The sequence below is a fragment of the Urocampus carinirostris genome, chromosome 10, assembly GCF_059441175.1.
Source record: "Urocampus carinirostris isolate Australia breed hairy pipefish chromosome 10, RoL_Ucar_1.0, whole genome shotgun sequence".
NCBI classification, from domain to species: Eukaryota; Metazoa; Chordata; class Actinopteri; order Syngnathiformes; family Syngnathidae; genus Urocampus; species Urocampus carinirostris.
The window spans coordinates 4,229,391-4,256,461 of record NC_142358.1 but is presented as its reverse complement, the minus strand read 5'-3'; the positions used below and the strand labels follow the sequence as shown (position 1 = coordinate 4,256,461).

At 38.7% G+C, this 27,071-nt stretch overlaps 1 protein-coding gene across 1 annotated transcript in view; it reads right to left on the bottom strand.

Annotated features, from left to right (window-relative positions):
• Positions 1-20,785, bottom strand: part of cog6 (component of oligomeric golgi complex 6) — a 57,138-nt gene extending 36,353 nt beyond the window's left edge. Inside the window, exons 1-5 of the mRNA XM_088346219.1 lie at positions 20,576-20,785; positions 18,188-18,331; positions 18,043-18,114; positions 17,915-17,973; positions 1,410-1,521 (exon numbers count right to left, since the gene is read on the bottom strand). Coding sequence (XP_088202345.1) covers positions 1,410-1,521; positions 17,915-17,973; positions 18,043-18,114; positions 18,188-18,331; positions 20,576-20,719 — 531 coding nt within the window. The 5' untranslated portion in view covers positions 20,720-20,785. The remainder of the gene's footprint in view (positions 1-1,409; positions 1,522-17,914; positions 17,974-18,042; positions 18,115-18,187; positions 18,332-20,575) is intronic.
• Between the last annotated feature and the right edge of the window lie 6,286 nt (positions 20,786-27,071).

Below are 27,071 nucleotides of genomic sequence, written 5' to 3'. Positions count from 1 at the left end.
AGCTCAGGAGGTAGAGCGATCGTTTTAGGATTAAGGGATCCCAGTTCGAATCCCGGCTTGTCCGTGTTACATGTCGAAGTGTCCTTGGGTAAGACATTGAACCCCCAATTACCCCCAATAAGCAGGTTAGCGCCTTACATGGCTGCACAGATCACGGCCGCTATTGGGAAATGTGAAGCACAATGTAAAGCGCTTTGGGAAGTCATTGACTTGAAAAGCGCTATATAAATGCAGATTATTTCATTCATTTCATTTCAATAAAACTAGCATGAAAAGACCCTCATCATGAAAAGGTGCCAATTAAAAGTGGAGTGCTAAATACCATATTGAGAATAATTTTAAAGAGTCTGGTTATTTATAGACAGAAATGATGTGGCGAAATGAACATATTACAAGGAGAAAAATCCAACGAAGCAGAAATGTTTAAGGCGGATTCCCATTTATCTGTCAGCATTATTGTGTGTATTTGAGTAGATATTTTAAGCGGTTGGATTCTATGGATTGTCCTAGATGTAACTGAGCCATTTTCACAAACATTCATAGAAGTTGAAGACAGCCAGGGGACGTACTGGTGAGTTACCTTGCCTTTAGTTTTCGGGTATCTTGTTCCAGACTGATGAGTATATTTTGAAACGGTCATCATATCTTGAATCCCAAGAGTTTAGGCGTTCCAATAGTGTGTGGCATGACATATATTAGGGACTGGTGCCTTCGTACGTATTTTTTTATCAAAAGTTTGGCGGCCCACTGGTGGGCCGTTAGAATGTTAAGGGGTTAAGGTACCATATATATATTAAAACTCTTTATGTGTACCATCTTTTATTGTAAATACCTCACGTTTGAATTTGGGCACGTGCGGCTTTTGTATATACAAAATGTTTTTTCCTTTAAAAATTTACTGGGAGTGGCTTATAATCAGGTGCGCCTTTTAGTCCTAATTTTACAGTAGGTACTGTAAAACCTCTTGTTTTACTCCTGTTATGCATTATATGAATAATGTTGACAAAAACATGTACAAATTTTTAAAGGGCGCCATAAAGGTTTTCAGACGTCACCGCGATGTTTTGTATTTAGAGCACATGCGTTGTGAGAATGAGCAGCTCGCCATGTTCCCTTTCCCTGCTCCCCAAAAAAATGAATAAATAAATTTTAAAAAGGAAGAAAAAGCCACTTCGTATTTAAAGATTCAGTGTACATGCAACAACGAAGTAGTGGCTTGTACTCCAGAATTTACAGTAATATTAATATCTTTCAATGAACACAAATTATCCCTGATTAGTTGGAAGGAATTTATCGGTTATCGATGTAAAAAAACAGTTATCATGAATCCCTATTTATATTTATAAATTAATTGAACAGTTTTGAATCCACTCCATTTAAAAGAATAAAATAATAAAAAATGAGTCAACCTCCGTTATGGATGCATCTCTGGCCCCTCGTAATGTGCTCATCTCCTCGCTGGTCAGCTGGAACTTGGCGAGGAAGGCCTGAGCGATTTGTGCTTTCACCTCAAGACGATGGCTGAAAGAGAAAGGTGAATACCATTTCCAATTAGCTACACGTACGGTTTCAGATTATTTTGTTTTTGTTCTTAACCCGCCATTCAATTCCATTGCTTGTTCTTAAATTTAGAAAATTTATTTGCAGGTGAAAGTGTAATAATTCACCAAGAGAGGTTTTTGTAGCTCAGAATGGAGTTGAAGTGTGTTTGTTTCAATAAATAGCTTTGGAAGGCAAGAAATCCAAATAGCTTACATGAGTGGCATGAGAAGGAAGCACAGAAATAAAGCACCAGATGTCTGAACCACAAAACTAAGCAACAGCCGCTCGCATTACAAGCTTTGGAAGGCAAGTGACACAGAAGGACGAAGCGGGCTTTATTTACATGAAGCAGCTAACAATAATAAAAAGGGCAAACAGCGAGACATAGTCTTCAGCCAGGTAACTAAAATTAGTGGCCAGGGAGGGAAACCATAGGGGGAAAAAAAAAATCACAAGATGGCAGAATCAGGTAATTCAGCTATGTTTGCCTGCATGACCAACTGTGGAAAGTGAGTGACACTGAAGGACAAACAGGAGCAGTTAACAATAATAATAACTGCTACACATAAACTGCAGTAGCTAACGTGACTGGCTGGGAAAAGGAAAAAGAGAAAAAAAAGCCAAAGAATGAATCCTGAAAATCTGCGGCTGTCAAATGCAGGGCTCAGCTAATGAAATGGAATGACATAGAAGGAAGCACACTTTCTTTACATACAGAGGCTAATAGTAAATATAACAACTAGTGGTAAGCCATAGACTCAAGCCATGTGGCCAACATGAGTGGCTAGTAGGGCTGCAAAAAAGCCGAACTGAGATTTTTCAGACCAGTATTGCAATAAGATTCAATTTTCATTTAAAAAAAAGGTGCATTTTCTGTAAGTAGTTAGCCCTTAGATACCTGACCTACCAGAACATACATTTTTCCATGAGTGGAGATGGAAATTTATCATGGGGAATACCTGGAGTATGACAATATGACAATTGTTTTTTTTTTATCTTTAAAGATTTTGAAGGATAACAACCCATGTGGTCATTTTTTTTATCCCACTTATGCATTCAAGGGTTAATTCTAATGCCTGGGCCATCTGACTGTTGTGATAGCAAAAAGAGTGTCTGTATGATGTCACCAGTCACACCTAGACATACCCTTAGAAAATGTGTAGAATATAAATGTTTACTTTTTCAGATTGTGATCAACTTTAACCTGGAACCAAGTATGGTTTCATGGCATTGCACCAGATATTTCCCACAAAGTTGCCTATGCTACACGTATCCTGCATGTTATTAAAAACAAACAAAAAATAGGTGAAAATAGAAACCTACTATTTCTGTGTGTTGTAGAGCTTAGATTATTAAATGTTTGGAGCACATGCAGTGATTATTTCAGTTAGGAACAAAACTTGAGAGTGTTTTCTTTCAAAAGAGACCAAAACTGTCCAGATTCCAAACGGTTCAACAACAGCATTCAATTTACTTTGGGTACGTCTTGGAATGAGATTTTATGTGAAACCATGGGGTAAAGGAAGCACATAACTCAGTGATGTTAGTTTGCATGATTAGCTGTGGAAGGCAGTTAAAGCTGAAGGACAATTTAGGAGCAGCTTACAATAACAGCCTAGAATAATAGCCAACAGCCAGGTGGCTAACATAAGTGGCTAGAGAAGAAAACAGTGGAGAACATAAGTGGAAGAGGCCTGAATGACGGGACTACGCACAATCAAATGGAGGGCTCAGCTGTGTGCGGTAAGTGTCTGAAAAAAACTGAAAAGCATTACTGGGGTAAGCAAACTGCAAATAGGTCATTTAGCTTCAAGTTTAAAACAATCCTGTTTAGAAGGTAGCACAGATGTTTTTGCCTATTATTTAATTTTGCTTCATTGAAAAGAATGATGTATTTTTACCCCACTAGGGGGTCGCTATATAACACACACTGGGGCTTTAATCATTCAGTTTGTCTCTTACATCAAGCAACAGAATTCCAAGAGTGATGTAGTGCCACCTATCCAGCAGGTGGCAGTCCCAAACCTGAAAAATGTCAGTCCTGGATGAGAGGAGGTTGTGGCCCATAGATAAAAGAAAGCTATCGCTTGTGTTTGGACAGCGGTGGCATTGCCATCATATTATCTGAGTGGGGTGATAGTTGCCATGGTAACAGCCTGAATCACACCGGGAACCCGGGTCGGGACAACAATCCCTCTGTCCACATCCAACTGGGCTGGAACAGTAAATCACAAGCTGCTTTGTAAAGCTGGGCAACTGATGTAAAATGTATTCATAATAAATTGTCCAAAGAAAGAAAAAGAAAATGAAAAATGAAATTAAATTGTGCTAGTGTTCAAATTTCATAACTTTTAAATACTGCTGAAATACAGAAAATGATTATGAGCACATTAAATCAAAGCTAGGCTCCATGACAAAGTTTTCCAGGCACATTTTTCCTTTGTTTTAGCTAATAGAAGTCTTTAGCTAGTGCAAAACAGTTTTGATTGTTTTTAATATATTCTGGTTGTCGTTTTTTTTTTTTTTTGACAAACTTTTTTAAAATAGATTTTTTTTAACGAATAATCCTTTCAGTCACAAACAAATATTCCCATTTAAAGAAAAAGAAAAAAGACAACAGAAATAAAACGTCTTATTGGCTCGGTCTCTCTCATTTTTCTCTGAATTATTTTTTTAGCGAGACATATTCCCCCATCAATAAAAGAATTGTCTTTTTTTTAAGGGGGAATACAATATGCATTTTATTAGATTAAAAATGTATTTTTTTTTATTTTACTCAACAATAATCACTTCCAACATATTAAGTAGCAAACCTTATTACAAATGTGGTAGGGGGAGTAGATTAATATATATTAATATATATACACAAAATTCCATTTTCCATGAGGTCGAATACAAGAATGCAATTCCTGTGTGTTCATTAATCAGACAAAGTCATGCGCATATTTTTCGAAACACTCTCCGTCTCAGCTTTGCTGTCCTTGCATGACACAAACGACATTCATTTTCTTTTATCAAATCGGCAAAATGCAAATGTATGCGTGGATGTAATTGGATCGTTCATTGTGAAGCGAAAAAGTGTCGCTGCTCACTGAAACCGTGACAGAGACACAATGCTCACAAGTCTTGGGATTGTTTATTTCCCCTTTCTTTTTTAGGGTGACATTTTGGCCAAACTTTTCAATGAAGTGCATTTGAACATTAGAAAAAATGAAATGAAAATGAAATGAAATGATCTGCATTTATATAGCGCTTTTCAAGTCAAGACTTCCCAAAGCGCTTAACAGTGTGCTTCACATTTCCCAATAGCGGCCGTGCAGCCATGTAAGGCGCTAACCTGCTTATTGGGGGTATTGGGGGTTCAGTGTCTTACCCAAGGACACTTCGACATGTAACACGGAGGAGCCGGGATTCGAACTGCGATCTCTTGATCCCAAGACGAGCGCTCTACCTCCTGAGCCACTGCCGCCCCCAAAGAGATTCACTTATACATTCTTGTACATTCATTTAAAGTTCATTTCCAACTTGAACTATGCTTGGAAAACCTGTCGCTTAAAATTCGAGGTCACACATTGTGATAGTTGAATTTTCTTCTTTACTTTCACACCAATGACCTCTAATCATATCATTTAAGGGCATACAGTATCATGATGTGAAATCTTAGGTGATGATAACACCTTACAATTAACCTTAGGCTAAGTCCTGCCCTCAAACACAATTAACCAATCACAGTGTGCGTAGCAAAGCCAATACACTCGGGCATTTTCTGCTGGCATGTCCATTGAAATGCATTGCAGTTTGTCAGTTTTCATTCGTTGTTGTGTTTTTTTTTCTACATTTTAAACTTAAAGATGGTCAAATTGTGTGCATGGGGGACACGCAAATCTGATACCAAGTATCCTGAGAGGCTGAGGTGTATTTTTTACCCTTTCACAAGCCACATTAAAATAGAGTCTACCACAGCACCAACTCAACGTGGATAAAGTTAATATGGATGTCGACATTTGTTCAACAGTCAGTCAACATAGTATTTGAGGCAAAATATTTTCACTTTACTGGAAAAAATATAAAGTTATTTATGCGGTCAACATCTCTAACGTTAGGCATAGTTAGCTAACGTTAGCTATTGGCTAGGTTGTACATCACGTCATTTTGTTTACTGGGAGTTCAGTGGATTGTTATGTGCTAGTTTTTGTACATTGGTAATCATACGTATGTGATTGTTAGGCGTTGTCCTAAGGGCTCTACTCATACTAACGTTAACTTTTGGATCTTACATCGGCTTCCCCCACAGCTGGTCACATAATGGAACAGAGCAGTAACTCGGTTCTCGACGGATTTAATCCCAATGATGTGTCACATCAATGACATCAAACTTCTTAGTGTATAAGAACAGGTATTTACAAAAGCCCAGTATATCATTAAGGCCTGCTTTGAGCTAGGCTTCGATTAATAAAAGCTAGTACCAATAACAAAGCCTATTGTACAAGTCATGTCAAGTGAGGTTACTTAGTTATATTCTCACACGCCGCTGGCTGTCAATGCTGAGGTCCGGCTCATCTCTGAAGAGCGAGATGACACTTATCATTGAAAAAGAACAGCGACCAGATGATGAAAATGCTGTATCAGAGTCAGGTGAGGAATCTTCTGCTACTGGTAACCATAGAAACCATGTGGTGTGTTATGTGGGGGGAGCAAATCCCTACCCAAAATGACGGCCTGGAGAGGAATAGACGCCGCCAGGCTGTATTTGCCCAAGGCACACCACAGGAGGTGGTGCCCCTACAACCCTAGTGGTTGAGGGATCTGTAAACCATGAACTCAAAGATATTATTTAGCGACCTTTAGTGGTGTATTTATATTAGCAAATCCCTTGATTTGGACAGCATTGAATTCTTTGTCCAGTTTCCTTCTCTAGCCACTTTCTACAGTTGAGCCCTACGTGTGATGGCTGCAGAGTCTCGTGATTCAGGCATCTAGCATTATTTTCCTGCTGTTTTTTTTTCTCCAGCCACTCACATAAGTTGCAGGTTATGGCACGCCGCTAGACACTATAGTAAGCTGCTTTGTGTAAATAAAGCTAGCTTCATCCTTCCACAGCAGGTCATGAGAACAAACATCCCATAAATAAGGCCTCTACTATGTTTTTTTATTCCACTCTTTTCTGTCTAGCCACTTATGTTAGCCACTTGGCTGCAGGTTACGGCTCACTGCTAACCAATATTGTTATTGATAGCTGCGAGGCATATGTAAAGCTAGCTTTATCCTTCCACAGATGGTCATGCAACCAAACATTGCCAAATCACATTTTGTTTACTCTTTCTTCCTCTAGCCACTCATGTTAACCACTTGGCTACGGCTCACTACTTAGCTGCTCTGTGTAAAAAAAAAAAAAAAGCTGATTTGCATGCAAGCAAATATCATAGAGTCCTGTAATTCAGGCATTTGCAACTGTCATATTCTATTTTTTTTTCCACCGTGTCCTTCTCCAGCCACTCATATTAGCCACTTGGCTGCAGGCTATGGCTCACTGCTAGCTGATATTATTAGCTGCTCTGTGTAAAAAAAAGAGCTTCATCGACCTTCAATGTCAGTTCTGCAATCTAATATTGGCCTTTTTAGTAGCTTCTCCCGCTAGCCACTTAAGTTATCCACTTACACCAGCACTGACCAACTCCAGCTATTGGCTCTTTCTCGCAGCTCCGAGTGTGTCTAGTTTGCCATTCTTTTTATTGTCGCTGGCAGGGATTAAAAATAGATTTTATGTCTTGATGCTCGCTGAAATTCATCCTTGGACATTCTGACCACAAACGTTAGCGAGCATCATCCCTCAGTAACTGTGGACTCATCCAGGATTTATCACACTTGTCAAAACTATTTTTAAATAGTCTTCTCCTGCTCAGATGCCTAATTGATAAAAGTTTATTTTGTGAAAAACGACAAGCTGCAAATTGGGACTTACTTCACTTGAGTGTGGCCTACGAAGTGTGTCCTAATACTTACAGTATGTTGTCATATCATCAGTGTGAGTGGGTAATGAATGCTTATCATGTCACATCTGCAGCATTACTCATCTTTTAAAGTATTTGCCGCTAACATCGCGACAAAGAGCCATTACCTAGATTTTATTGTGTGGCTTCACTGGGGGGATACAATAAATCAGCTTTGCACGGATGCCAATCAAGACTGAGTGACCATAGTTGTCATGTGACCTAACACGTGCATGTTAAAGATTTCTAGAACCTGAAGTTAAATCATCTTTTTTATCACGCCATTAAATAAGTTGTTATTTCATATGAATGTTTTGGGGGTGTTTTACATAAATCATTTCATCAATCAGGACGAGTGACAAATGAAAACTGACATCCAAATTAGGGCCGACAGTTTAACCAAGGGGTCCTTTAAACTTCACAAATGGACACAAACTTCCGCAGACACACGACAAAATCTTGCAGCCTTTTCCCAGAAGCTTGTAATGAGTAACTGAAGTTGTTTAGAGCTTGTGCAAGTGGCTAAATTTAGCAGCTAGCAGGAGGAGCTACTTAAAAGGCGAGTAAAAGATTCAAACAGCAGAGAAGAATTTGTCAAGCATCGGGACCCAGCATCACGAAACTCAACAACGTTCAACTGTGGAAGATAAAACAAAAACAGATAACATTAACAAAAGGTGAGCCACCGCCTACAGCCAAATGGCAAACATGACTGGCTAAAGAAGGAAACGGTGGAAGAGAAGTGGAATATGCCAAAATCATGGGACGGTGCAATATTTTCTTGGATGACCAGTTTTTGAAGGCGTGTGATATTGAGGAACAAAGTAGGAACAGCTAACAACAATGGCAGTCATAGGCAAGCAGTAGCCTTCCGCCAAGTGGCTTGAGTGAATGTTAGAGAAGGAAACCGAGGAAAAAAGAGGAGATGTCGGAATCATGGGGCTCTGCAACATTCCCTTGCATTAACAGTGGCGAAAGGCGAATGACACTGAAAGCTAACATAACAATAACAACTAGCGGCTACCATATCCAGCACCCAAGTGGTTAACATTTGTGGCAAGAGAAGTAAACCCTCGGTTATAGATACCAGAGAAGCAGGATTTTATTGGTAACGAGTACCAGTAAGAAAAAAGCAAACATTTTCTGGACTATTTATGGACTATTTTCTTGGCGTTTGTTTATATATTTAAGGACGACTTAGTTTTTCCATATTTTAAGATTTACCCCAGGTACTGTGAGTAAACGTGTGTTTTCAGCGGGATTTTTTTTTTTAATGAAGGCAATGTGCCTCGTCTCAAAAAAGGTTGAAAGACACTGTTCCAGTGGTTAGGATTAAGCGGTCTTACTGCTGCAACCTGGGCCGATTCCCATAGCATCCAATGTTATGCGAGTCTGGTCACCAATTTGTTTTTAATTGATCAATCACTGCACAAATACCGTTAAAAAAAAAAAAGGTAAGTAAGATCTTAAGCCTGACCCCGACCAGAACCCGAACAGAAATTCAGGTCGACCTCAAATTTCAATCATTATTTTGGGTTTGGGCCACGCTTCTATCCCGCTGCCATAAAAAAAAAATAAAAAATCCACCAGCGCGTGTCCGTCATTGTTCTTAGTTATTTTTCTCAGTGGATGATGCGCGGGTGCAATAGATTCTGTACCCCTTATGACCAAAGAAGACCACTTTGGCGCACCCATCGCATAATAAAGTGAGAATGACAAGTAGATATATTAGATATACTGGACTGTCTCAGAAAATTAGAATATTGTGATAAAGTTCTTTATTTTCTGTAATGCAATTAAAAAAACAAAAATGTCATACATTCTGGATTCATTACACATCAACTGAACTATTTCAAGCCTTTTAATATTTTAATATTACTGAATTTGGCCTACAGCTTAAGAAAACTCAAAAATCCTATCTCAAAATATTAGAATACTTCCTCAGACCAAGTAAAAAAATAATTTTATAACAGCAAAACTAAATCAAACATTTGAAAATGTCCATTGATGCACTCAGTACTTGGTTGGGAATCCTTTTGGACAGATTACTGCATCAATCCGGCGTGGCATGGAGGCAATCAGCCTGTGGCATTGCTGAGGTGTTATTGATGCCCAGGATGCTTCGATAGCGGCCTTCAGCTCATTTGCATTTGCAGGTCTGGTGTCTTTCATCTTCTTCTTAACTATACCCCACAAATTCTCGATGGGGTTCAGGTCAGGGGAATTAGCAGGCCAATCAAGGACAGTGATGCCATGGTCAGTGCACCAGTTACTGGTGGTTTTGGCACTGTGGGCAGGTGCCAGATCACGCTGGAAAATGAAATCCTCATCTCCATAGAGCTTTTCAGCAGATGGAAGCATGTAGTGCTCTAAAATCTCTTGGTACACAGTTGCATTTACTCTGGACTTGATGAAACACAGTGGACCAACACCAGCAGCTGACATGGCTCCCCAAACCATTGCTGACTGTGGGAACTTCACACTGGATTTCAAGCAACTTAGATTTTGCTCTTCTCCAGCCTTTCTCCAGACTCTGGCGCCTTGACTTCCAAATGAAATGCAAAACTTGCTTTCGCCTGAAAAGAGGACTTTGGACCACTCTGCAACTGTCCAGTGCTTCTTCTCCATAGCCCAAGTCAGACGCTTCTTCCGTTGTCTTAAGTTCAGAAGTGGCTTGACCATGGGAATACGGCTATTGTAGCCCATTTCCCGGACACGTCTGTGAACTGTGGCTTTTGATACCTGGACTCCAGCTTCAGCCCACTGTCTTTGAAGCTCCCCCAAATTCTGGAAGCGGCTCTTCTTCACAATTTTGTCAAGGCTGCGGTCATCTCTCTTGGTTGTGCAGCGTTTCCGGCCACATTTTTCCTTTCCAACAGACTTTTTGTGGATATGCTTTGAAACTGCACTCTGTGAACAGCCTGCTCTTTGAGAAATTTCTTCTTGTGTCTTACCCTCCTGATGGAGGGTATCAATGATGGTCCTCTGGACAGCAGTCAGATCAGCAGTGTTCCCCATACTTGTGATTTAGTTTACTGAACCATGCTGAGTGTTTTTAAGGCTCAGGAAACCTCGCAAGGTGTTTCGAGTTAATTAGATGATTCAGGTGATTAGTTGAATAGCCTACTTGAATACTTTTTCATGATATTCTAATATTTTGAGATAGGATTTTTGAGTTTTCTTAAGCTGTAGGCCAAATTCAGCAATATTAAAATAATAAAAGGCTTGAAATAGTTCAGTTGATGTGTAATGAATCCAGAATGTATGACATTTTTGTTTTTTTAATTGCATTACAGAAAATAAAGAACTTTATCACAATATTCTAATTTTCTGAGACAGTCCAGTATATTGGGTCAATACCCGCGGCTGGGTTGGGTCATATTTTTTAGGCCCAATCTTACCGCTGCTGCGCAACCAAACTTCAAGTTTTCTTTTCTTCTTGTACACAAATACAATTACTTTTCTTCATTTAATGCGTGGTCTATCAATTAAGACTGCCGAGAACCATTGCACCAATTCCAAGCATTTACAAGCACTTCACCCATAATTCAAAAAGTTTACAAACCTTGAAAATACAAAATTAAAATTTAAGCATTTTCAAAGATTTCAAGCACCCGTACCAACCCTGTTATCAGTTATTTCAGCTCTTTTATGACATTGCATTGCAGTGCAGAATGTAAACAAAAAAAGTGACTCATGGGTTCGTCCTTTGTGCTCCGCCGCCTCCGGCTCGGCCTGTGGTCGTGTCAGGAGACGTCGGGGCCTGTTGAGCATGACGATGTGTAATGCAAAATAGCTCCCGTATGAGGCCAGCTGGTTTATCTTATCGGCACTGAAAGCATCTTTCCACAAGGATAACAGAAGAACGCCCGTGGGGCAAACCCTGACCAAGGGGTGGGCAAACTACAGCCCCTGCGGGCCATCAGGCTTTTTCATCCGGTCGACAAAAGCGAAATGGTCAAAATATAAAACAATACATAGATGACAGTAAATAAAGTACTACTGATAAAAACATTTTTTTTGGTTGCCAACTTTGTAGCAATTGTCCCTCTACAACAAAAATACCACTACAGAAATACAAAAACAAAACTGCTAAATTCCAAAAATACTAAAGGAATACAACAACAAAAAACCTAGACAAATACGACAAAGATTCTACAGAAATACTACTTTGAATACACTTCAAAAATACTTCTACAGAAATATCTATAGCAATACTATTATACAAAATCATTACGAGAGAAATGTTACCATAGAAAGTATTATAACAGAAATACTGAAAAATTACAACTTCAGTAATACTAGGGTTAAAGTCACATTCTACTATTGAATACTACAAAAATATTTTTACAATAATAAAACAGCAATACTACAAGAATAAAATTAAAGCAATACTACAAAATACGACAGAAATACTACACATATACAACAAATACTATACTATGGAATACTTCAAAACATACTAGATATACAAAATTCTTCTATAGAAACACTGTAAATATAGTAATATGGAAATACTACAATTGTAGAATTACAGCAATAGTACAAAAACCCTATTAAAAATATTACATATACAACTATAATTCTACTATAGAAATACTATTGCAAAATAAAACTACAGTACCGTAAATTCCAGACTATAAGCCGCTACTTTTTTCCCAAATGTTCAGCCCTGCGGCTTATTCAGTGAAGCGGCTAATTCATGGAATTTTTCTAACGGCCACCAGCGGCGCAGGAGTTTGAAAGGTAAGATTAAGACCAGTAGAATATGTGCGCCAAGAAAGACTGCAATCTCTAAGTTTTAGCTTATATTTGCTGTAAAGTTAAGGTACGTTCCGATACCAAGGAAGATGCCCTTAATGGCGATAGCTATTAGGAAGAAGATGAGGACGATTAACCATGAATTTCACATTTACGGGACGCTTTTTTTTTCGCAGGAATGTTTGATACATTGCGAGCGTGATCCTACTTGCGTGTTGGTACCGTTCAAAGGCACGGTTTGGGATGAAAGTTATATTATTATCATTAAAGCTTTGAAAACTCTCTCGGTGTACCGTCTTTCTTCGTAAATATGTGTAACCATGTTTAGTATGTATTTGCAACTGTATATTTTTGTAATGTATTTATTTTAGAGATTTATTCTGTTATGTGTTCTACGGACGAATCAAAAATAAGGGGCGGAGCAAACGCGGGCTGATGGGAAATGTGGTAAAGCCGAGTTACCAGTAGATCTGTCTGTTGTCGCAGCGGACAATAGTGGATATATAATTTTCCTACCTTTAACTTTGGAAATATACATTTTGCTTCCTTGGATTACTTTCAACGGGACCCCGACTTTACAAGTCTGCATCATAGCTTAATTACATGTATCCTTTTCTACCTGTGATGTCAACTGTGGTTCTGATTTTGTGTACTATGCTGGCTGTGATTATTGGACTGTGGACGAATAAGAGCTTGCTCTGTACACTCCACGCATCGGCCCAGTATTGCAGTACCTCCGGGAACGGTGCATTCACAATGATTGCAGCAAGGCTTTAGGGCTAGGACCTTAGCTTGGCCTTTTGGCTGAGAGTAAGAGTCCCGGCTCCTTGGCTTTGTAGCGTGTTATGAACTGACCGATAATGGATAATGAATAAAGAAGATAGAACAATAACCCTTAAAAACCCCCTTTGCATTCGCAATGATCGCAGCAAGGCTTTAAGGCTAGGACCTTAGCCTGGCCTTTTAGCTGAGAGTAAGAGCCCCGGCTCCTAGGCTATGTAGCGTGTTATGAACTGACCGATAATGGATAATGAATAAAGAAGATAGAACAATAACCCTTAAAAAAATTTCCCTTTAAATTGTGGAACTTACAGTTTGGTCCAGGGGTTAAACTTGTGACTCTGTCACAAGATCAACTGCGGGCGCCCACGGCTTGGACATGGGTGCGGCTTGTGTAAGGACAAAAGGGTCAAATCACCCCAAAAGTGATGGGGGCGGCTTATAATCAGGTGCGCTCTATCATCCGGAATTTTCGGTAACAGTACAAAAATTACAGATATACAAAATTTATGTGAGAGAAATACTACCAAAATGCAACAAAAACAATACTGCAAACATACTAAAAAATAAAAATAAAAACTATAGTAATACTACAGAAAATACTACAGAACTAGAACAAAAATTTAAGTGCAGAAATATTACAAAAATACAACTAAACTAATACTAAGGTTAAGGTTACGTTCTTCTATTATATTTAAAACTAGAATAATACTACAAAAATACAAGAACAAAACTAAAGCAATAATACAACACACGACAGAAATACTACACATGTACAACAAAAGCCCTACTATAGAAATACTACAAAATACTAGATATACAACAAACATTGTACTATAGAAATACTACAAAAATAGGAATATGGAAATAGTTCAAAACTATAGTAATAGTAAAAAATACTACAAAAATACTATGGAAATACCACAAGAATACTACAAATGTAAAACTACAGCAATAGTACAACACCCCTATTAAAAACGATTACAAATGCCACAAGAATTCTACTCTAGAAATACTACTAAAATACTACTACTACTGTTAATACTATTACAAAAATAAAACTGCAGTATTAGTACTATATCTGACAAAAAACAACAGATATACAAAAAAACTTCTGTTACAGAAATACAACTTATATTGTAGACATACTAAAAAGATACTAAAAAAACTATAGTAATACTACAGCAAATACTACAGAACTACAATAAGAAATAAGCAGCAGAAATACTACATAAATACAACTCCAGTAATACTACAAAGCTAAATATTAAATGAAGTGCTAAGACAGGGACTTATTATGTTATTTTGCTTTAATGTGAGTGTTTCAAAACCAAGTTGATGAAACTGATCTATTTAAAAACAAACAAAAAGCAATATAACATCTAGATTTCTGCATGTATATTCATTCAGAAATTTAAAAAATGGAATAGGTCTCCAGGATGGGCCCCTTGGCCAAATTTTTTTAACCAAATGTGACTCACCACTCCAAATAGTTGCCCACCCCTATCCTAACTCTTCCAACAGCCCCTCTGCTGTTACATTGTGTCGCTCCTTTCCGTTTCATTAGAGCTGACAAATGACACATCGCCACAAGCTGATAAGATAGTGAGCTACCCGAGGGGGAAGGGGGACGAGGACGTCCCCCTGGTTGGTAAACATACATCGCTGCCATCTGCAGAATGGGCCGTGCTCTCCCGGGCCGGCTCAGATTGAAAGATTATGCGGCAAAGCCGGCGATTATGCGGGAGAAAATTGAGAAAGGATGGTGGCGGTTACATGGAGAGACAAAAATCACTTGCGACAAGGTTGAGCCGCCCGCTACGACACGAGAGTAGAAATGTCACAAGAGAGTAGAAATGTCACAAGAGAGTACATGGGATGTCAAAATAATTTGTGAGTATTTTTTTTTTTTTATTCAAATGATTCCTAGTTAATTCCAACAGAAACAATGTTTTTATTCAAAGAAAATAGACAATATACGATGTGGAAAGAGGTTTTGGCCTCTTTTAAAGGATATCAACAACAAAGTATGAAGCATGCCCAAAAGCTTATAAACTTCTATGACGAATTATGTCTCTTAAATGTCCGTCTGCTATTGGTTGGTGTAATGTGAGAAGCTGGTCTACTATTGGTTTCATCACAGCGTCCCGAAAATGCTAATATGCTATTAGCTAAACTACCTCCCACGATACCTTCATTTATTTTTATTTAGTTCATAAAAATTGTGTGCTTCCTAAAGATGTATTTATTCGTTCTGGGTCCCAAAACTTGCACTGGTGCTATAGATAACACCTGTAAAGAATAAGATTGCAATTATCTTGAATTAGGAAGAAAGAACAAATACTTCTCGTTGGTGCCATACAATATTAATTTTTTGTAGTTCATTTATTTGTTATGCATCCCAAGGCTTGCAGTTATGCTAAAGGGAAAGGCAAAAAGATTAAAAACATGGTAATGAACCTTGTAATTTTCAAGAAATACAAAGAAGGCACATGAAGTTGAAACACTAAGTTGCATGGCTGTAGCCAACAGACAATCAAGACGATGTATGTAGTGACATTTTTTCAATGCAACTGTAATGTTTGTGACTTGAATAATTATTGAATTCAGAGTTATTTTACATGAAGGAGTAGCTACATTTATTTTACATACCATTAAATTACATTTTATTACTTTTATAAAATACATCAGGCCCTTTGAGGACAGCCACTAAACTGATGTGGCCCACAGTTAAAATATGTTTGACACCACTGCTTTAAATGCATATTCAATTTAAACATTATTTAATCATACACGTAAATCAAACATTACTACTATATATATACTATTTCTTTATTTTATTGTTTTAACTGTTTTAATATATGACAGATGATTATTTTTGGGAGGTGCGCCTTCTTAGGAGCCTCTTACAGTGTGGGAAATACGGTAGGCTGATAGTAAATGAGTTAAGTGCCACGTCCTCCAAAGAGCCTTTACTCTCACGAAGCGTCTTTGACGGACATGTCCGTCCTTTCCGTTTAGTTCAGGCTGCGTTTGGGGACTCGCTGTTGGCTAGGTAATGGTGGAACATCAGCGACTGCTGTCACGGCTGCCTCTTGTTGGCAAAAAGCAACAAACGCTAGCTTACATCAAGGTCGCCGAGCACGGAGGTCACTTCCGCGCATGCTAATCAGGCCGAGCTCCAGCATGGGAGGGTAGCTACTTACATGGAATAAATGTGGATGCAGTAGTTTCTAAAGTCAAAGACACGTCTGTTTGTTTGCCATTGTGAACTAGTCAGTAGGTAAAGAAGATTATTTTGTTGTGTATTAACAACGACCCATGAGATGAAGGAGCAGTGACCGCTTTAAAAATGCAAAAAAATGCAACTAAAAGGGATGATCCATTGGGTCAATGATTTATTCATGACTTGCACTCATTACACGCACAGTTCTGCAATTGATTTCTTCATCACTCTACCAGCTGTAGTGCATTAGTTCACTGACATGGTAGCTAGCATAAGTGGCTAGCAGGCTATTCTGCGGTGGACGCAGCTAGGTTTAAAAATGGGAATGCTAACATTAGTGTTCAGTGGTAACTACTTACAAATGTTCAAATTTCACAGATGAGAAGGGAAAGGGGTTCGGTAGCATAGATGGTAGGGCGCCCGCTCTGAGACTGGGAGGTCGCTGGTTCAAGCCTCGGCCGAATCATACCTAAGACTTACAACATTGGTACTCATTGCCTCCCTGCTTGGCGCTCAGCATTAAGGGTTGGAATTGGGGGGTTTGGTCACCTAATGACTAAAATGGCTGCGCCCTGTTTGGCTGCGGCTGCATCGGCTCGCTACAGTTTAACTGTACGGGTCAGGTGTATCGACATTTCGTTCTGTGTGCATTGTTACAAAGAATGACAATAAAAGTAAATTATATTCTTCTATTCTAAAGGCATTTTAGCAAAATTCTACGAAGTTTTAAATTGGTGGAAAGGAATCACATGGATTAAGTGTTGATTAGTCAGGCTATCATTCATTAAGTCTGCCTGGTGCGTTTCTGACAGAATGTCAAAAGCCCACAAGAAGAGACACTATTGGATAAGTTATTCAAGAAATGAATGTTTAGGTTATATCCTTTATTCTTTGTTTTTTTTATACTTACATGCCTCTCGTTTTATATTTATTGTGCGGTAATCAAATTGCGGAAATTTGAGAAAAGTAGTAGCTTTTTTACAAGATATAGGTACTTATTTTGTGTTAAAGCTAAAAGCTAGCATTGAAATATCAGCTTTATATAATTTTAATTAGTGTATCTGATTAAAAGTAGACAATTTCAAAATTTAAGAAATCGTGGAAGGGTAGAAAACTAAAAATTTTACAGTTTGATTGAAATGATCCAAAGCGGTTGCAGACAAACATTTGTAAGAAAGTTTTAAAAAATTTAAGCTAATGACTAGCTGTTTTACACGAGATATGGAGTAATTAATTTGTGTGAAAGCTCAATACTAGCATTAGCAGGAACGAGTTTAAAAGCTTGCATGGTTGCAAGTAAGCTTGAATGTTCGACCTCTGAACTTTTTTTTAACTTTCACTTTCACTACACTAGGAAGCAGTGGCACTTTTATTTGCAGTGTTTTGTCTACATTTAACTTCCACGCCATCCATATAGCACACAGTATCAGCATTGAGTATGAAGTGTGAATACGAAGTGGAGCAGATGCCCAAGTGACCCCATGTAAAAATTAACCAGAATGAGGAGACAGACTTCTTCGGTGGGCACGAAAGAATTTCATCTTCTGAGGGGGGGGTATGACAGAAGCACTGCCCTAACAAAAGCTGTAAAAAATGGATCGACATGTGAACGTACCTTTCTCCTTGAAGCTTGTTGGTTTTCACAATCAAGTCCTGAGTTTGCTCCTTCGCGGCCTGTTGAGCATGCACACAAGAGTTAGAAATGTACAAAGGTGCATGCCTGAACGATAAATCTGACTTTACCTTTAACCTGCTGGTCATCTCTGCACAGCAAGCGCTCATGGCTTCAACGTCCTCATTGACACTTTCAAGCTCCTGTGGAAATACAGTATCAAAAAGACAATGAAACTTTAGCCTCCTACGTTCCTTTTTTAGCGACTTGTATGACCTCTTTGACTTCTTTGAATATCCGTGCAAAATCTTCATTGATTGCCAGGCTCCTGCGCTCGATGTCACCACGCAGGTTCCTCCTTGTACGCAGGCTATTCTCTGTGAAAAAGGCTGACAGGGCTGTCAGAGCCTCCAGCATCTCCTGGAATTGCACAACAGCAGCTCAATTTCCTTCAAAGGCATAGGAAAAAACATCTGGAACAGAAGTAACCAGTGCCCTTCCACAATGGAGCATACATCATTATAGAAAGTCTTCAACACAGCCCAGAAAATCTCTGGCTGCTCTGCCCAGTCTGGAGGACATTGCCAGCTCGCAATACCGACAACATGATCAAGGTGTCATCTCACACTGGCCACTACAGATTAGCCTTGCTGTCCTCTGGCAGACGCTCGAGGTTCTTTAAAAAAATACTAAAGGCTTCCTCAGAGACATCATGACCCAAATCAAACACAGGGCACTGTTAAAGAAAATAAAAACAATCTTGCCTATGGATAGCATTAAATTTATAACAAAATGTTCCATATTTTTTTTCTAATTTATGACGAATTGTTGTTGCTAATGTGCACCTACGACATGTTGTAAATGGTAAATGGTCTGCATTTATATAGCGCAAATCAAGTCAATGAAGACCTCCCAAAGCGCTTTACAATGTGCTTTACACTTACCCATTCACACACACACTCATACACCAATAGGGAGTCAGCCATGCAAGGCGCCTACCTGCTTATTGGGGGCATTAGGGTAAAGTTATATGCTATGGAGGTACTACTGGTAAATATTTTTTCGAAATATTAGTTGTTTGAAGTTGACACAGAAACAACAAAGTTAAGCACTAAAGTTCGACTGGGCAGATAAATTAGATATAAGCTTATTTAATTTTTTAAAATTTGTTTTGCATGTTTTTATTTTGTTGGGGAAAGGGTACAAATACTTTACCTCTATGTGTTTATTTTCCATGTTCAACTTAAAAAGTGTGTATTATTTAATGCCGCTTAGTGGTGCAAAACAAAGAAAAAAAAAAACACATCGATTTGAATAAATACAATTACTATCATACCAATGATAATTTTTATGAATACTCATAGGTCGAAGAATTTGTGTATCTTTGATATAGCAGAATCCATACTGCCATTTTGGTTTTGCATCTTGCAGGTACGCTGTGCTCATTTGTTACTGTTTTTTGTTCAAGAATAAATACATTGCCATCCAGTGGTCAAATATAACACAATGTACCTTAACGCAGTGTTTTTCAACCAGTGTGCCGTGAAACCTTGTCTAGTGTGCCGCCGGAATTTGCCCAATTTTATCTTTCCAAATGAAATGAAATGATCTGCATTTATATAGCGCTTTTCAAGTCAATGACTTCCTAAAGCGCTTTACATTGTGCTTCACATTTCCCAATACCGGCCGTGATCTGTGCAGCCATGTAAGGCGCTAACCTGCTTATTGGGGGTATTGGGGTTCAGTGTCTTACCCAAGGACACTTTGACATGTAACACGGAGGAGCCGGGATTCGAACTGAGATCCCTTAATCCTAAAACGATCGCTCTACCTCCTGAGCCATGAGGTAGCACAGTACATTTAACAACTTAATTTGTTCAACAAAGCGGTTTAACACTGCACGGTAAAAAATAAAAACATAAATAAAGCAAATCATTATTTTCTATTTCAAGTATTATTTTCATCTTTTTATACACTAATTACCTACTTATGAGGTAGTACAGTCCTTGGGCAAGACACTGAATCCCTAATGCCCCCAATAAGCAGGTCGGCGCCTTGCATGGCCGCTATTGGTGTGTGAGTGTGTGTGTGAATGGATAGGTGTGAAGCACATTGTAAAGCACTTTGGGAGGTCTTCATTGACTTGAAAACCGCTATATAAATGCAGACCATTTACCATGAAATATTTGAAATAAATTCATTTTCGACGGACAGTTTTCAAAAAGGGTTGAAAAACACTGCCTTAACGTGACATTGCGTGGCTTGATAATTTTAAAGAATGATCATTTTTTATTATTAATTTTAAAGCAATGGTTTGAATGCAATTTAGCTGGCGATAACCACATATAGAAATATTGAAAACAAAAGACTACAAACGCCATGCAAACACAAAGAGAAAAAATATTTTGCTCGTTAATCATGAACTTTTAAGAACCTATTTTAGAGAACACATTAAAGTTGGTCCAAATGTGATTTACGTAATGAATTCGGTACAATTCCACGGTCACCTATAAGAATAAACGAATTCACAAACAAACAAAAAAATGGCAATGATTAAATTAATTGTGTAAAACACGCCATTCAAAAGCCGTTAAAACTGCCCAATTTAGCGAATATGCAATTGCTAACTAGCTTAGCCATCGACCTGTAGCTTATCTCCGTTACCTTGTCGTTGTCAAGCCGCATTTCCAGTATTTTGTTGAGCTTCCTGGACAAAGGGTTGTTAGGCTGGGATGCTGCATTTGGATTCTGCAACAATGCAGCAGAAGGGGAAGTATCTGCAACAGATTCTACTTTGACATCAGCCATCTTTAAGATTCAGTCACACGTCAGCGAGTTTGTTTATGTCCGTGAACAGTTAATGTCCGGTTTCCGTGCAGAAGAACATCGTTACTCAAACGAGGTTCCGCTTGTCGATTAATTTATTGCATAATTTGATTTTTTTCCCTGTAAGTTCTGATTTGTATGTAAATTCTAAGTGCTCTCTTATTGAGTTTCATTCCGCCCTTCAAAAATATAACACATTTGTGTTGGTCGATAATGGATGTATTTTCAGGTCTATGTGTTGGGGGACAAAGTTACCAAAACGAGGTTCTGCTCCTAGATTGATTATATACACAATTAACTTTGTCATAAATTAAAATTACTTTATTTTTGTGACCCAAAAGAACTCATTAAATTTCACAACACCCAACAGTTTAATACATCATATTTATTAAGTTCATAAACATGTTTTTGGAGTTCTAAAAAAAAGTTGTATTTCTTGATAAGCACATTGACCGCTTGTTGATCCACTTGCTGGTTTTTAAATCTCTATCCAAATAAAGCAAAAAAATAAAATTATATAACACAGTGATATAACCACTGTAATCCATTGTGGTTTAAACAAATTAGATTCAAGTATTAAGGATGTTTTGCAAAAGCCTCAATCAAATCTCTTGTTAGCTTCGGTCCAGAGGACTGTGGTATTAAGGAAAAAACGTGGTTGCAACATGCATGACGAGAAATAATTAAATGTGAAAAAAAAAAATCTGTTTATTCAAGATGGCGCCGATCTGGGGTGCAGTGGCTCACATTTCTCCAGTTAGTTTTTCATTTCTTGCTATATATATGTATCTCGCCAGCTTTTTTTTCGTTTCTTTCTGTTCTCATATCTTACTCTGTGTATTCACATTTTTTTCTTCAGTCTTATTTTGGAAATATGTCGCTGCTTGTGTCATTGCACTATTTTTCATTGGACTATTGCAACATCCATTGTAGCCTGGTTATTCTTTTGAGACTTGTTTTGATTAAGGACTGTACAAATTAAAATCATTTGACATGACTAGATTACAACATGAGCCAGCCTTTCCATGGTTATCATATTTGCTTCTACCTTTAGCATCAAAAAAGTCTTGGGAATCATGGCAAAGAAATACAGTAATGTATGTCATATTTAACTTTGCAGTAAGTGCATACTAGATTGACAATAATCCTATACGTTTACCATCATGCTATTATGTTTTTCCCCCTTTTAGCATTACTGCAAGACTTGGGAACTATAGCGAACATAGTACAAAAAATACAGATTTGTATTGCGGACTCACAAAGTCTTTACGAAGGAGACAATATTCAGCACTGAATGAAGGGATAGCACCACTTTGAAAATATTTGCCAATCTATCTTAGAGAAAATTTTATCAAACATATTTATTTATTTTTTTCAAATCTATGTATAAATAATATATAATATAATAATGAAATATAATTAACTCATCATTTTTTCTTGTTTATCCTGGAGATCCATCTCTAAACTCGTGGTAAACCATGTTTCATTTGTACTTATTTCTTACTATTTTTTATCTTTCTTTGTATACTGTATTCATATTTTATTTCTCCTATCTTTTTTTGAAAATAGATGGATTTCAAACTCAATTTACTTGGGTACCGCCAGAGCTTAAGTCCTGGTGAGGTTGGGCAAATCAGGTTTTCCACAAAAAATCTGGATAAACACATTCCACTGTTTTCAAATATCCTTTTTTAAAAAAGTCCCGATACAAAATAAGACTTAAAAAAAAAAAACACATAAAGACTTAGTATGCAAAAAGCAATCAATCAGCAATAATTTAATCGATTAAAGAAAAAATATTTGAACAATTAGCCAAAAACATGAAATATCATATAAATGTGCAGTTTTATTAAATACTCATAGTTCGAGATTTTTTTATCTATTACACATAACATGAGCCTCACTAAAAAAGGTATTTCATTGTCACTTTGAGTCTCTGTAGCTTGTATTCTAAACAGCAATATCTATATGTCCATTCAACTTTTATATTAAGGCGGGAGCCTCAAACTATCATCATAAAGAGCTGCAGTTGACTACCAGGCCGTGAGTTTGAGACCCCTATGCTAATGTCATTGCAATATTATCTGATGCACTTACAACTAGGGCTAATTTACTGGTTAGTGCTTTTGGAGTCGTTTATTTATTCTAATGTTCTTTTATTTTTCTCTCTCAAGTCTGTTATTACATGTTAATCCTTGAATGAGACGTCTAATGCGTGATCAATGACAGTAAAGACAATTCTTTTCCAAGTGACAGAATTTACTGGGTGTACCTGACGCGTCCAGGGACTGTTAGGTCCAGCCCCTGGGTGCGGATGGCTAGTGATTGATGGTTGCCTCCTCAGATGCACTTATGGTCGCTTAGCAAGCCAACAACTCGACCAACTGACAACTCAATCTGCTGACCAACCAATAACTTTTCAACTGGTCGACAAATTAACCAACTCCACTAACAGACCAACAAACCCACCCACCAAACAACCAACCAAACCACTTACCAACCAACCGACAGACCAACCAACCAACCAACCAACCAACCAACCAACCAACCAACAAACGATCTTGTATTTTTTGTACAGTATTTATTTGAATGGGTCAGTTGTTGTTTGCAGATGAAACAGTGCTTGTGGCTGATTCTGAGGAAACATTGAGAAGGTTGGTAATGGAGTTTGGAAGAGTGTGTGATAGGCGTAAGTTATGTGTGAATATTGGGAAGAGTAAGGTTATGTAGTGTTAACGTGATGGAGTAGGCATGGTGATCGAAATAAAGTCTAATGGACAGGCGTTGGAAGAAGTTGAAAGCTTTAGGTACTGTGATGTAATTTGGCTGCAGTTGGTGGAATGGTGTGCGAGGTATTGCACGTAGTGAATCAAGGAAGCAAGGTTTTGGCTGCTCTGAGGAGAGTAATGAGTAACCAGAGTATAAGTATGGATATCAAGAGAGGACTGTATGAGAGTGTGATTGTGTCGATTGTGTTGTAATGGCGCAGAGACATGGAGCCTGAATGCAGATTTGAGAAGGAAATTAAATGTTTTTGGGAATTAGGTGTTTAAGGTGTATGTTAGGAGTGACAAGATTAGATAGAATGAGAAATGACATTTTGTGAGACTGAACTGGAGTAGTAGTGGAACTGAGCAAGCGTGTGGATAAGAGAGCATTCGGTTGGTTTGGACACATGGAGGGGGTGGATGAGGAGCGAATGTTGAAGAGGGTCTACAGAGCAGAAGTAAATGGAAGGAGACCAAGAGGAAAGCCGCGACTGACGTGGATGGATGGTGTTATGAGTCCACTGCAGGAAAGAGGTCTAAATGTAATGGAAGCTAGAGCTCTTGTTGGTGATAGGAAGGAATGGAGAGGTGTTGTGAAAGGATGGTGGGATGTTTGGACGTGTTCTAAGGGATGGGCACGTCCCTGCTGTTGAACAGAAGAGTGTGTTGTGTCACCCTGACCCGAGTGACATGGTCTCTTTCTTGTGTCCCATTTCATCTGGAGGGATGAAAGTATGACCAACTTGGGTGCCGAGGCGCTTAACTTGCTTGGGTGTCTGGGCATTTGGGTTGGCCATGGGCAAATTATTAGTGTTTTTTGCTATTTTTCCCTTTTTCTTTTCAAGTCAAGTCAAGTCATTTTTATTTGTATAGCCCTAAATCACGAAGAGTCTCAAAGGGCTTCACAGATTATTACACTATATTACACAGACTATTTTTCAGCCGACGAGAAGAGTAGGTTATTCATATGCTATGGAGTAGAAGTGAGTTTTAAGTTTAGATTTAAACATTTCCACTGAGGTTGCAGATCGGATCTCAGGGGGAAGAGCATTCCACAGCACCGGTGCCCGGATGTAGAACGCTCTCGAACCAGCAGAACACTTCTTTGCTCTTGGGATCACCAGAAGACCGGCACTCTCAGATCGTAGGCTTCGGACCGGGACATAGGGGCAAATCAGATCTGAAAGATAAGAGGGAGCAAGTCCATGTATGATTTTGTATAATACTAAGAGAACCTTGAAATCACATCTATGGCTAACTGGGAGCCAATGCAGGTTAGCCAAAATCGGTGTTATGTGATCGTACTTTTTTGTCCTAGTTAAAAGCCTCGCTGCGGCATTTTGTACCAGCTGAAGAGACTTGATTCTAGACTTCGGGAGACCAGAGAGTAGTGCATTACAGTAATCGAGACGGGAGGTAACAAATGCAATTATAATTTCCGCATCAGACTGAGACAGTATAGAACGGATTTTAGCAATGTTACGAAGATGGAAGAAAGCGGTTCTAGTAATTTTTTTTTTCCCTTTTTCTTTTCTTTTCTTTGTTTTTGTGTATGTGTTTGTCTTGCTTTTGTCCGGTTCCAATATGGTGGCGCGTGTTTACGTTGCGGCTAGTTGCTATGCGGCTATCCTACTATTTACTATTGTTCTCCTGCTTTCGTTTTTGGACACATGCGTGGCCAATGAGATTTATAGTCGGGAAGAACACATTCAATTGGGTGGGCGTCTTAATTTCGACTTTTCGGGCACTTTTTATACCACCCATGATATCCCGAAAGAGCTTCAAAGGGACTCGGGTTCTCCGTGGCTACCCACTATACCTAAGAAAAGACGAAGACGGCGCAAAGACAGAAAGCAGAAGCGGGGCTGTCGTGCAGTTAAGCGTGTGAAGTCGAAGGAGCAAGAAGGACATGAAGATGTGTCCAATCCAACCATTATTTCTTCATCGATCTTGCGGATCAACCGACGCCTGAAGCCCAACGCACCCTAACGGCGACATCTTGTGACGATCTCGACAAAGACTACAGCTAAGTTAAATGATTCAGCAAAGCTAAAATTTGGTCTTTTGAATGTTAGATCGCTCGCTCCTAAAGCTTTACTTGTTGATAATATTATTCGCGATTATAAACTTAACTGTATCGGTCTCTGTGAAACTTGGTTACGCCCGGACGAGTTTTTACCGCTAAATCACGCTTCTCCTCAAGACTACGTGAGTAGCCACGTGGCATGCACGTTGAAGAAGGGTGGCGGTGTCGCGCTAATTTCTGAAAAAACGCTCAAATTTACTCCTCGTACCTCTAATAATTACAAGGCGTTCGAGGCTCTTGTAATGCGGTTCTCTCTATTGTCAATTTATGTAGTAACTATTTATCGCGCACCAGGGCCATACACAGCTTTCTTGGACGAATTTGCTGAACTTTTGTCTAAACTAGTAACCTATGAAGACAAAATTATAATTATGGGGGACTTTAACATTCATATGAACTCTCCACTCAATTCACTCACTGTTGCGTTTCGGTCTCTAATTGATACATTTGGTGTTAACCAACTTGTTGATTTGCCAACTCATAAAGATGGAAACACGCTAGATTTGGTTCTGACTCGAGGAGTTTCAACCTCAAACATGACGGTGTTACCGTGTGCTACAGTTATCTCGGATCATTATTTAGTTACATTCGAGGTACTAGCTAAATGTAGTGCTAAAAAGCTGAAGGGTTTAGTGGACGCAATATAAGCACTGGCACACTTTCTGAGCTCTCCGATCGTCTTCCAGGAGCAGTTGCGTCTTTTCCTTCATACAAAGGCTCTATCGACTCACTCATGAATGAGTTTAATGCTACACTGGCTAGTGTCCTGGATTCAGTAGCGCCCATACGGCTTAAATCACGACCTAAAAGACGCACGCCTTGGTTTAATGATGAAACTAGATCCCTTAAACAATAATGCAGGAAATCTGAAAGAAAATGGCACGCTAGCAAGCTTGAGATTTTCCACCAAACCTGGTGTGACAGTCTGTTGAAGTATAAAGCGGCCCTTGCCTCTGCAAAATCAGCCTACCTTTCGAAGGTGATTGCGTCACAAAAGAACAACCCCAAAGTCATTTTCGACACTGTAGCATCGCTTACAAGGCAACAGACTATCCCAGACAGTTCCACCCATTCAGCCCATGACTTAATGGTCTTCTTTACTAAGAAGATTCAATGCATACAGGAAGAAATTGCTAAAGACAGTATTAATACAACACATACTAAAGCGCTGAAATCTATAGATGCATGACATGGTGGCTGTCTAGGGAATTTGTCCCGTTTTAGTGAACTGTCACTCAAAAATCTTAAACAGATGGTGAATACGGCCAAACCGACGACTTGCCAGTTCGACCCGCTTCCAGGTTCACTTATTAAAGGTCTTTTTGGTGTCCTTGCACCTTCAATTCTAAATATTATAAACATATCACTCTCCTCAGGTGTAGTTCCAGCGGCTTTTAAGTCCGCTGTTATTAAACCCGCACTGAAACGACCCAACCTTGAATCAGTAAGCTTATGTAATGATAGACCTGTGTCAAACCTA